At 46.1% G+C, this 12942-nt stretch overlaps 1 protein-coding gene across 3 annotated transcripts in view; it reads right to left on the reverse strand.

The window, feature by feature from the left end:
• The window catches only part of ABCC12 (ATP binding cassette subfamily C member 12), a 907115-nt gene that overhangs the window by 738286 nt on the left and 155887 nt on the right, over positions 1 to 12942 (reverse strand). For all 3 annotated transcript variants that reach the window (XM_085640128.1, XM_085640130.1, XM_085640129.1), the window contains exon 2: positions 6332 to 6468. In XM_085640128.1, the coding sequence (XP_085496254.1) occupies positions 6332 to 6430 (99 nt within the window). In that variant the 5' untranslated portion in view covers positions 6431 to 6468. The remainder of the gene's footprint in view (positions 1 to 6331; positions 6469 to 12942) is intronic.

The raw sequence follows: 12942 nt of genomic DNA on the forward strand, positions 1-12942 counted from the left end.
GTATCTAACCTGTGTGTCTGCCTACAAATAAAGCAGACAAAAGGGAATCCCAGGGGCCACCGAGATCACCACCCCACACGCATACGAGAAGAAAGTGGATTAATGCAACTGCTTCCTCCATCTTCTTCGCAACTTAACCACTTCAGGTTCTATGAGATGTGCCTCTTGGAAACAAACAATTGCCAAACCCACAAGCCTCAGGTAAGCATACATCTTATATTGCTTGATATACCTACCAAGTCCTCGAACATTCCACATGAGTATTTTATAATCCTGTATCATGTGGTCATTTGTAACATCCACACTCCCCACTCCACTCACTCAGAAATCTCAGTAATGCATGACATATCAAATCCTGTACCAGAACCATAACAACTTGTAAACTGCCCCTCTCCAACTCACCCCAGACAATCTGACAACAACCAGAAACATCAGTATCATAATTTCCCACCATTTCTAGATTCATGACCATAGTAATCCCTCTGTTTAACATACCTCTTGTCAGTACTATAAGTCTAAGAGCAAATTCCAACCCTTGCACAGCAAGTTAAACGAATCCCCGTACCATGTGGGATCGAGTGATGCCAGCGCTTTCCTTCACCCTTATGAGAGGGCAAAAGTCTGCACTGGGTCTCATCCCAGCTGTCCTACTAGAGTTCTATGGAGATGGTGCTGCAAGAGCCAAACAAATAACAGAACCTTTTTCAATAAGCATAGTATTTCTCATCATTTATGTATAACAGTCAATCACCCTCACCGCCTTGTTCATCTCGGAAGTCAAAATGATCTTATTCCTCCCAAACTCTAATGTACTTACATACTACAGGGGCATCGCAAGAGTGTCTAACCATAAATGTTCTACATCAGCCAGTCTGCTAATCAACATTCTCCAACGGGGTTGGCGGCACCCTCTCTGCTCCACTGTTCTGAGTGGCAGACAAGCTAAAACCACGCATTAAAATACCCACCAATGTGCTGTCTTCCTGGACTTCAATCCAGACTTCGGGCGTATCCCCTGCCGACGATTGTCTCTGGGATATACTCCCTGCTTCTGCCATGACCAATTCTCAGTGACCCTCAGTCTTCAGGTGATACTTTATCACAGGGCTCAAGCCACGCCCAAGCATCTTCCAGGCATTCAAAAAAAGGGTCTTACCCTGGGTGAGTACACGCAGCTTTGTAGGGAATAGCAACATATATGAGAGGCCTGTAGTCAGAAGCTGTCGCTTGACTTCTACAAATGATTTCCATTGTGCCTGGACCTTTCTGGTTTAAGCTGGGAAGAAAGATATAGTATTATTTTCATATTTTAATGTACCTGATGTGCGAGCTATCTTAAGAGTACAGTCCTGATCATGGTGGTTGAAAATCCATGCTATTAATGCTCTTGGAGGAGCCACCTGCTGAGGGTGCGCGATCAGTGCTCGGTGCACACGCTCCACCGCAAACATATGAGTCAAACTCTCAGGTCTGAAATTGTTGTGAATCCAGTTCTCTAAAAAGCCTTCTGCAGAATGTCCCTCTGATTGTTCCGAAAACCCCACCAGGCAGATGCTATTACAGCAGGATCATTCCTCCGCGTCTTCTGCTCTGTCTTTCTTCCAACAGCTTTGCTGTGGCAGTCAGTCTTGCTACTTGTTCTTTCAGTGTGACAAAATCTTGGTCTAATCCACCTATCTTTTGTTCCATGGCAGTCACTCTCTACAAGACCTTGTGCAGATCTGCTCGCAGTAGTCCTACCACTATGGCCACCATATCTATTTTATTCTCTAGGACAACATGCGCTTGCTATATGGCCTCCATCAAAGCTGCCCTGGACGGTTCTGCCTCAGACTCTTGGGCATTGGTACCCGCCTGTCTCGTGCTACATTGCAGCATGCTTTAGGGTTGGAGATAATGAGCCATTGCATTGCTTTGCTCTCCTTTATCGTCTTTCCCCATATTCAGACCGCAGCTGGATCTCTCTGTCCACGCCTACATCACTGCTGACTGCAAAGTGTTCACTGACTCAGTGGGCTCTCACATTCACCTCCCCCAGAATAATATATGATACTAGGGGCCCCCCAGGTCCAGGCATGGTTTTGCAAAGCCCCAACTCCTCCACTATATGCAGTAGGGAAAACAATTCCCACAGTGTAGGCCATTGCAGGGGCTACTTCCACCCCTCCCTACAAGCAGGCATCTAATTAGTAGGCCGACAATGCTCAGTTAGATCTCAAACAACTCAGTGCTGCAGGACTGCTCTTCCATATGTATACTGTTCATAACAAGGCAAGGGGTCACCATCCACACTCCAAATGAATAGACAACCAGGAGATAAGAGCAAACACAGTCCAAAGTTCACTCACTTCCCAGATCTCCAATGCGCAAGTTCTGCTTGCAGCTTCCACTATGCTTCCAACACAGTATTGCGGTCTTATATGTTCACCTGCACCATGATCTCGCAGTGCCTCAGGTAGTGGAGAAACCCAGATGCCAGTTTGTCATGGCACTTCAGCTAGTTTCAGACCCCCTTTTGGGTATCACAAGACCTGAGAGCGTAGTCCTCTATTTTAAATGGCGTTCCTGGCCACACATGCTACCGGAGGCCCCCTTAGTCCTTTGCCAAGTGTAGTGTGTGCTACAGGACCCACCAGTTTCACCTTGGATGCAAGGCAACTGCGGCCACCACCTACTCTGTCAGGCCGTGTGACCACTAGGCCTCTGCCGTCTGGCTCTTTTCTTCAGGCTGCTCCGTTTAACTCAAGAGCTTCCCAGGTCTCACTCACCACCGGATGGGTCCCCTCCACCCTCCACTTCACGCGAGATGTGGCCAGAGTGCATCTGCCCCGCCCAATAAACTAGGAGCTGAGACGCTCAGCATTGCAGGGCTGCCGGGTGCCATCCACCACCTCAGGCCGCATGGCCTCTAGGCCTCTGCCCTCCATCGCGTCTCTACAGGATGCCCGGTGTTGGAGTCGACCATCACCACCATTGCTTCTACCATTCATCCCCGGGCAGTTCTGCCATGAAAGCCTCACGCATGAATACCGATTTGTCTGGTATGTCGTCTCTCAGTTTAATTGGACACCCATGGCATAGAGCCTCGCCAGTGGTGCAACTCTCCTCGCATCCACTATGGGAGACACTGCTCAGGTGACAAACAGCTATCCCTGGTCTTGCAAATTGCAGCAGTGGCCCACAGATGTCCGCCAGACTCAATCAGGATGGTCTAGGGGCTCCCGCGGGCAGGATTCCACAGGATTATTAACTGGAGCAGCGCAGCTCCAGTTTAGTGCGTTTTAGCGGCCATCTTGCTAGGCCACGCCCCTTCTGGAAAATTCATTAAACAGCACATAAATTAAAAGCAAATTATCACTTTTTCATCTCCCTGTTTATGTGTGCCCAGGAATGATCTGCAGGAAACTCAATGTATCAAGATGCTAAGTGTCTACTTAGTGTTATGCAAACCTGTGAAACTGTGCCAAAGTTAATAACAATAAATCTGCCTCTCATTTATAGAATATGCATGAAACCTGGGATTCCCCCATTGGGCTTAACTTGCTATCAGCCTGCCAAATTTAATGGCGATTCTTTACACAGCACAAAAGTTAGAAAATGAAAAAAAAGTTTTAACTTTGCGCCCGTTAATGGATTTGAATAAACAATGTTTTGCTTACTCTTTATACTTTGAGTTTCATACAAAATCCATCAAGGGTGGAATACTTGATGGAGGATGTCAAAAAAGCACAGGTTCCCATAAGAATCCCTGGTGCCTGCTACAGAAAAAAGCCTGCATTGATTTACACCAAACTTGGCATGAAACTGGAACTTTACTACGGAAAATCCCTTTGCTTGCTTGTAGTCAAGCCCGTTAGGTGTTTTAGAGAAATCAGGGTTCCAAAAATGTGTTGGATGAGCTTAAAATTAATAAAAGTTATGGATATCTGTATTGTTACCCTGCAGCTATTCCTTGAAATCAGGTTTGGGATTTCCTGTGGACCTATATTAAAAAAAATAAAAGCCTGCCTAAATTCAACAAAGGAGCGTTTTGCTCCTGCTCTCCTCTTTAGACCTCCAATTCCAAAGTTCGGTCCCCTGACATGAAGGTTCTGACTGGCTGCAACAACAAAAACTACTGCTACAATTGCTATCACAAGCTGCAGGAATCAGTCCACGTGCACTGTTGAATTATTGAAAAGAGCCAAAAGAAGACAGGGAAAGGATCTCCTGACCTACAGGTTTTTGTGAATTGGTCCTAAAGGGACCATTTGTTTAAAAGAAACATTTTGATATGGGTTTGCAGACCCTGCACAAGGGTTTATAAACCTCTGAGCTAGACTATGAGGTTCACAAACCATGTTCCTCAATCTGCAGACCTCAAGCAAGGTTTTTTGGACCCTTGTTGGTCCCATCTCCCAAGTCTGTAGACCCAGGCTGAGATTTGTGAACCTTGGGTAGACATGAGAGGGCCCACAAGGGTTCCCAAGCCCTTAGCGGTTCATGACCCCTCCCAAATTATCATCATAAACATAATAATAATTATTATTGTTGTTAACCCCTTCGGTGCTCATGACGGAACGGTTCCGTCATGAGCCACGGTTGAGCTGTGCTCATGACGGAACCGTTCCGTCATGACCACGTCCGCGCAAGAAACCGTCAGCACAGCGGCGGAATTTGCGCAGCATGGAAGGGGTTAATATTATGAATATTATTATTATCATTATTAATTAACCCCTTAACTGCTGGGCCTTTTCCTCCCCAGTGCTGAGCTTAGGGCTCTATAACGTGCTTACCAGGGTTACTGGTTTCCCCGTAGAGGTGACCCAGAAAATAGGCAAAATATAGTTATACTTTAAGTTTTGAGGGGAAAATTGGAAGAAGTGCTCTGGATAAAAGTCTGTTTTGTTCTTAAAAATGACATCAGCAAATGGTTTACTGTGCTAAAATCTCTACTTCCCAGCTTTTAGGAACATGCAGAGCTGAATAAAAAGGCAAATTATTTACCACAGTTTTGGCAAGAGGTAGCCTATTATTCCTATTTTGTTGAGCTCTCAGCCTACTTCTAGTATCAGCAAGGGGTCAGATGTGTAGATCCCTCAAGGTTTTCCTACAGAAATTTACTATTGAGATAAAGAAATATATAAAATGAGTAGGAAAAACCTCAAATTAATCAGTTCCTGTCATGGGCACTAGGCCCAAACATGAATTTAAGGTCTCATGGTGTTTCTGCCCTCCTGGGGGGATGATAGTGGGTAATTAGGGCATCTGCCCCCCTATGGCAGAAATATTGTTGCCCCATTCAGTTGAGGTGGGGGCATAGCTATGCCCATGCTGAGCAGCCCTAAACCCTATATTTTTATATTTAAAAAATCCCTGGTGTCTATTGGGCTTTCAGCCCCTGTGGGGCAGATCGGGACTAATTACCCCAACTGCCCACTAGCGGGGTCAGAAAGGCTATTGCCCCCTTTACTTGGTTTGAGGGCATGGCCATGCCCATGGAGGGCAGCCTCCACCCCTATATTTTAAAAAAAAATCCTTGGCAACTAAGGGGCTTACTGCCGAGGGGCAGATTGGGGGTAATTACCCCCATCTGCCTCTGGGGGGGCAGAAAGACTGTTGACCCATTTACTTGGGGTGGAGGCATGGTCATGCCCATGCTTGGCAGCCCGTACCAATATATTTTTCTGGGAAAAAAATCCCTGGTGTCTAGTGGGCTTCCTGCCCCTCGGAGCAGGTCAGGGATAACTGCCCCATCTGTACCCAGGGGGACCAAAAGACTATTGCTCCAGTTAGTTGGGGTGGGGGCATAAGCATGCCCATAGTGGACAGCCCCACCCCTACACAGTCCTATCTTTTATGTGAAGAGGGTTCACAGTCGTAAAGATACTACTAGTAAAATACCTTTGTGAATAGCAAGCAATCGTAAACTTAAACAAAAGTAGAAGTTTGCCTCTGTGAATCAGGATTTATTTGATACTCAAAATATCAAGAATAAACAAAATGTGCTATTTATCTGCAGGCTACATACAGATCCATGATACCCGGCCAAGTTATTGGCAAATCTAAGTCTGTTCTAATTTTATCTCAATGGCAACTTTGTCCCCTTGTGTAATCAGCATAAATCCTGAGAGTCCTGCCCAAGGTTGAACTTTTGAACACACTGCAAAATTGTGTTCAAGGCATGTCCTTGAGTACAGTTATATATATGGTGTGTTGCATAACCAATTGTTGTCTTTGCTGCATGAGTAAAAATACTTTGACACACTTGCTTTTAATAATTTGCTAATGTACATGATCCATCTTTACTTTCTTTGGTTGAGCAATAAAAGCATAACAAATTTCTACTTACGTAAGAGAGTCCAGTAATGTTGTCCCCGCCACTTTCTCTATTCCGTCGGTGAATGGAGCCATCCTTTTTGGAAAAGTGTACTCCATTGTTTGTGGACATGTTCCATTAACAGTTGAAAATATTAGTGATCGGTGTTTCTGAAATAAGAAAAGAACATATTTGAAAAATAGATTTTGCAAAGTATTATAAATAGAACAGTACATTAGTACATGGGCGAGGCCCAAATTTAGAGTTTCATGGGCAAGGTAGGCGGACAGGGTGCTCTGCCACAAACTTGATGGAGTACCAAACTTTTGGTATTGTAAGTTAGGTGGACTGCACCCACCTGCAAGGGGATGTCTTGAGGTCCATACAACCCCTTTCACGCCTCCAGAGGGCTGCCATCGGGCTGCACACTGACAGTGCACCACCTTTTTGTGGTGCACTTTCAGTGCACCGCCTGACAGCTTCTTTGCTTTTTTGCCCGCATCCATAATATGCAGCTGGAGCAGAGTTAAAGAGATTCCCTTATTTGCATGGGGCCACGACTCCATGCAAATGAAGGAATGCCCTATTAGGATAGCACTGGTGCTACATGTGCACCAGCACTATCTGTATTACAGATGGGGCAGTACAAGCCCCTGTAACCCCTTCTGCAATACCAAAGTTTACCATGGGTGCACAAAGTAGGCTCACATGCCTATTGCGCCCCGGGGCACTTTCTGTAATACAACCCCTGGTGGTAATGAGCAGAAAAATTTAAATAACGGCCCCAACCCTCAGGGAAAAACACACTCTGGGTGTATAGGTTATTAGTTATTTTGTCCTTAAAAGTAAACTCCCACTTAGAGAGTTTGTTTTTCAAAGGCAAAGAGTTTGGTGGACAGTCATCAAAACCAATGGCAACTACCAACTTCATGTGAACCAAGACAGATAACCGCAGAGGGTGTTCTCTAAATATGACAGTGCTCTGCCCATCAAGGTGGTGAAAAAAATGTCCTTCACCGTCCAGAAGGGGAGAGTAAATACAGCCATACTATAAATCAAGCCCTACATATAAACAAAGGGGATTTTTTTCATCTGTTGGGTACTGAATGACATTACAGAGAAAGAACAAAGAACAAAACACTGTGTGCCATCAGCCACATGTAGAGCTCAATGCTTAGGAAACAGATTTTATTAGGTGCCAAGTCTAAATTATGCCTGTTCAAAGCTTTGAGAGCGGCTAAAGGCATATTCTATTGTCCAAATCTCCTAGAGGCTGTACACTTGAGTCTTTTAGGTACACAGGCTCATAGACAATGCTCAGTGACACAAAGTGACAAACAGTAAATTATTATTTTTCTCACACTGTATGTTTACCTGTGTATGTAATAAAGAACAGAGAATGCATTGTAACATAATTCATGCAAAAAAGCACGGAAAGTTCACATAACTAGCCGGACCATATGGAATGCCAGTTTACTGTACCAGAGAGTTTTTAAGTGGCACCTTTCATATTTATGTTATGCTTTGAGTCAAAGAGTGTTTTGAGGGGTTGAGGCAGTTTTATAGGACAAATGCTTGAGCTTTTATATAATAGATAATCTACAGGTAATATATATATATATATATATATATATATATATATATATATACATATATATATAAAAAGGCATCCCCTATGCAGAATGCTTAAGAATGAAGCGTAACTGCAGCACAGCAGAGGGTCTAAACAAATCCACCAATGATCTCTTCAACAGACTGCAAAGTAGGGGATATGACACACAAACCCTTAACAATGCCAGAACTAGGAGTGAGAAAATCACTAGAGAAGAACTCCTTTTTGCTAAAACAAATAAAAATAAAAACAAAAATCAGGCTAAGCATGAAACCACTAAAACAGACATGCTCTGATTAATCACAGGGTTTAATGCATACCACACTTCACTACGCAAAATCCAGTATAAACATTGGAACAATATAAGGAATGACCCTATCTTAGGACCAACATGCTCAAAAACCCCTTTAATCAGTTTCAGACGTGCTAAATCTATGCGTCAAGAACTTGTGCGCAACGCACCTGTTATCACTAAAAAACCTAACTGGTTCCAAACACCCAAGGGATTTACGAAATGCAGTAAATGCAAAGCATGCAACCATGGAAAAAATACCAAACTGGTCCACATGCCTTTCAGAAACACACCTTTTGAAATAAGAGGGAGTTTTAATTGCAAAACTGATTTTGCCGTGTATGTCCTATCTTGCACCTGTGGTAAAAACTATGTAGGTAGCACCATCCATCCAGTACTTGTCCGAATTCTGCAACACCTGAGAGCCATCGTGCACAATGACCAAACATACCCTGTTGCCAGACACATAAATTCACTACATGCAGGCAGAGCCCAAGAACTTTCCTATTTTGTCATTGACAATGTTCCCAAAAATCCAAGGGGAGGAAATAGGCAATTGGCACTCAGGTGATTGGAATCAAGGTACATCCTCCTCCTCAATTCCAAAATCCCACATGGGATGAATGCAGATGAAGCTCTCAGTGTTCACCTGTAATTTGTTATACACCCTCTCCCTATGATCCATTCCTCCTAGCGCTCAGTTCTTGCACACTCTTTTTCAATAACGTTGGCACACCCATAGAGTTCACTTTTTCATTTCTACTGCGATTACTTGCCCATAATACAACTTTTTATTTACCATGCACAGTGGGTCAGTATGGTCAGTTCTCTGCCCACATGGGCTTTATCCCATTTCTGACTAACGAGTCTTTCACTGACACTATTACATTTGCTCATACACATTCATTTCTTTGAGCGTCTTATGGTATTCGACCATAAAACCCATATGTATATACCCCCTTTGTGCACACTAATTCTAGTATTGTACTTATAATCCCTCACTTTGGGCTCTTTCACATTTGACTTGTATTTAGGTAACCAACACAATGTTAAAAACCCGAGGGTGATAAATATGATTAACTTATGTTCCAATCTTGTTTACTTCTCTTTTTCTTTCGCTACTATTGGGTGACAATGTAACCCTAGTACAGCTTTTTACTTTCAATTTTACCGTACTGTATTATCCCTTTTATGTCATCTATTTGATTGTTACATAGATAACAAATATAAGTCGTTTGTTTGGTTGCTATAACAACCAAGCTCAACAGGCTTTTCACTATGTCTATTCTTTTTTCTGATGTTGGTTACCATGACAATCATTTAGAAAAAGTGCAACCTTATGACTATTTAATCATGTCAAATAACTTTAGAACTGGATGCAGTAAACAAGGCGGCTGTGTCCGCCGAAACGCGTCTGTGCCTTTACGTTGGAATAAAACCTTTTTCTTTGCTGAAACTACTCACGGAGTCGGTGCCTGTTTGTCTGGACGCTGTCAGGCTGGTATCATATATATATATATATATATATATATATATATATATATATATATATATATATTTATATCAACAAAAGAAGTGCTGAGGCACAATCACGGTTTCTTTTCATTTATTTTCATGCTGTCAGCGACAAAAGTTCCTCCTCTCCCTTACGCGTTTCAGCTACTGCCTTAATCATAGGTTTCTCGAGGATGAATCTGCCTTCACCCAGGTGCCTTAAATCCTTGTAATCACGTGACCACCTCTATTCAGCATGTAAGTACCAAGATGCATCAGTAACATCACTTCGAAATATACACTTTGTAATCGCTGAATAGCTTTTTGTGTTTCGAAAATTAAATATCAGATACATCCGTGGGGTGGCCACGTGCAAATGAACGGTAAAGGTTCCTGGGCATATCACAGTTCTAGAGTCGCTCGGTAAAGTTCTTGTTAAATTGTAAGAGTTCGTGATTCCCAGGGAGAAAGCATGCCTCCCTGCTCCCTTTCTCACCTCCGTAGCTTGTCAGTGTTAGGAAATCCATGTGATGCACGAAGGAAAGCGGGCCATGCCCCCCATTTTAAAGTACACAAATGAGCCTCTGTTGTCGGGGGCCTCCAGCCCTGCAGGGCAGCCACAGGGGCGGGAACAGAGCATCCCGTTAACACCAACAAAAGAAGTGCTGAGGCACAATCACGGTTTCTTTTTTTTTTTTTTTTTGAAACCGTTTATTGCAATCTCAAGTATATACAAGTATGGGCCTACAACCTTCCGGCCGGCCGCTAGAGTGACAGGAGCACCGGACAAACTTACAAAAGGGCACTTGGCGTTGCAGAGAAGTAAATCAGGAGGCATCAACGACGTGGGCCACATGACTCTAAGCCCACAATACGGTTTCATTTTATACAAACACAACAACATAGAAAAACCACACCCGCAAGGCAACCCGCAATCGAAGGTAACCACACGTGCTCCTCAAATGAGGGACCCCGACCATCCACAGGAATCTAAAGAGGGGGAAGGGAAACAAGTCCAGGACTGGGGGAACTCTGTGCCCGGGGCTGGGGGAGGGGGTCAACTAGGGGGACGGAGCCGGTGAGGCAGCAGGCAGCAGTGGTGGCTCGCAGATACCCCCGCGGTAGGCGTTCCAGGGGCCCCATATTTTCACCCACGCCCCAGGCTTGCCCCTCGCCACATACACCACCTTTTCTCGGAACATGCACCAATCCATATGTTCTTTCCAGGCCGACACCGCCGGGGGCCGCTGGGATCCCCACAGTTGAGCGATGTCACGCTTAGCTATCATACATCCCAGAGTCACCCATCGCATCTGCGGAACCGAGTAATCAGTTGGTTCCCACACATTCAGCAAGCATCTCCTCGCTTCAGGCAACAGCGCGACATGCGTAACCAGACGCAGGACCTCATGCACACCACGCCAGAATCGCTCCACCTTCGGGCATTCCCACAAAATATGCAAAAAAGTCGCCAAAGCACCACACCCACGCTTACACAACCCATCCTCAGCATAACCCATACGCAGAAGCCTTGGCCCCATCATGTAAACCCGGTGGAGTATCTTAAGCTGGACGAAGCGAAGGCGAGCCGGTATGGCCACCTCCTTCGGAGAGGCCACCGCGGAAATCCAGTCTTCGTCGTCCAACTCCAGCCCGTCGGCAACCCAAGCCTCACGGAGGCCGGTCAGCAGGCCCGAGCGGTCATTAATCAATTTTTTGTAAATGAGGGAGATCGTGCTATCCGGAACGTGGCCATCCAGCACTCTATCCTCCAGGGGGGAAGACTCCGGGATGGAGGCGACGTCTGGGAAGACGGAGCCCAGCGCATGACGGACCTGCAAGTACCGAAAGTATTCACTGCCCTGCAGCTGAAACTCCGTCTGCAGCGTCTCGAATGTTTTAAATCCCCTTCTCGTCCAGAGGTCCCCCACTTTACTGATGCCAATCGTGTCCCACTTCTCGAAGCCCTTCGAGGTCCACAGGGAGCCCAACCGCTGAGGCGCATACAACGGCGACGCCCGGGTCAAACGGTCCTTCCACCCCATAGCTGCATTGGCCGCGTGCCACACCCGCACCATGACACGCGTGGGCCCCGTCAAGCGGGGATCCGGCGCGCCAGAGTAGAGTGCTCGATTGTAGTCGCCACCGGGCAGGAGCATCTTGTCCATTTCAAATGCCGGGTTCAAGGCGGGCCCATAGAGGCCGTGATTAATTGCAGCTAGCTGGGAGGCCCAGTAATACCGCTTAATGTCCGGGAGGGCAATCCCCCCGTCATACCACGGGAGCGTCAACTTCGCCAGGGCTATACGCGGCCTCCCGTCCCAGAACAGGCGGCGCTGTAGACTCTCCACCTCACGGAAGTAGCGCGCCGGGACTAGGTCCATAGTGTTCTGGAGAGCGTACAGGAAGCGCGGCAACGACATCATCTTAAACAATGCCGCCCGGCCGAGCGGCGAAAGCGGCAGGCGCCGCCAGCGCGCGACGTCCTCCTTCAAGCGCTGGAGGGGGGGAAGCAAGTTTCGTTCGTAGCGGGCCTCCGGGTCCAGCGTGATATAGACACCCAGGTACCGAAACCCCTGCGAGGCAATCTGGATCGGACATCCCCGCGGGAGGACGGGAGCCTCCCCGGAAAGCACATAGACACATGATTTAGCCCAGTTGATGACAAGGCCTGAGTTACGGCCAAAGGAGCGCAGGACATCAACCAGGACAATCAGTGATTTGCGCGGGGAGGCTAGATACAAAAGGATATCGTCAGCGTAGAGGGACACGCGGTCCTCATACTCGGGGGTCCAACGGAGACCACGGATGGAAGGGTGCCACCGCAGCCACTCCGCCAGGGGTTCCAAGGCCAATGCAAACAGGAGCGGCGACAAGGGGCAACCCTGGCGCGTGCCCCGTCCCAGCGCGAACGGGGCCGAGACTCGCCCATACAATCACGGTTTCTTTTCATTTATTTTCATGCTGTCAGCGACAAAAGTTCCTCCTCTCCCTTACGCGTTTCAGCTACTGCCTTAATCATAGGTTTCTCGAGGATGAATCTGCCTTCACCCAGGTGCCTTAAATCCTTGTAATCACGTGACCACCTCTATTCAGCATGTAAGTACCAAGATGCATCAGTAACATCACTTCGAAATATACACTTTGTAATCGCTGAATAGCTTTTTGTGTTTCGAAAATTAAATATCAGATACATCTACATCCGTGGGGTGGCCACGTGCAAATGAACGGTAAAGGTTCCTGGGC

This window comes from Triturus cristatus, chromosome 12 (genome assembly GCF_964204655.1).
Source record: "Triturus cristatus chromosome 12, aTriCri1.1, whole genome shotgun sequence".
NCBI classification, from domain to species: domain Eukaryota; kingdom Metazoa; phylum Chordata; class Amphibia; order Caudata; family Salamandridae; genus Triturus; species Triturus cristatus.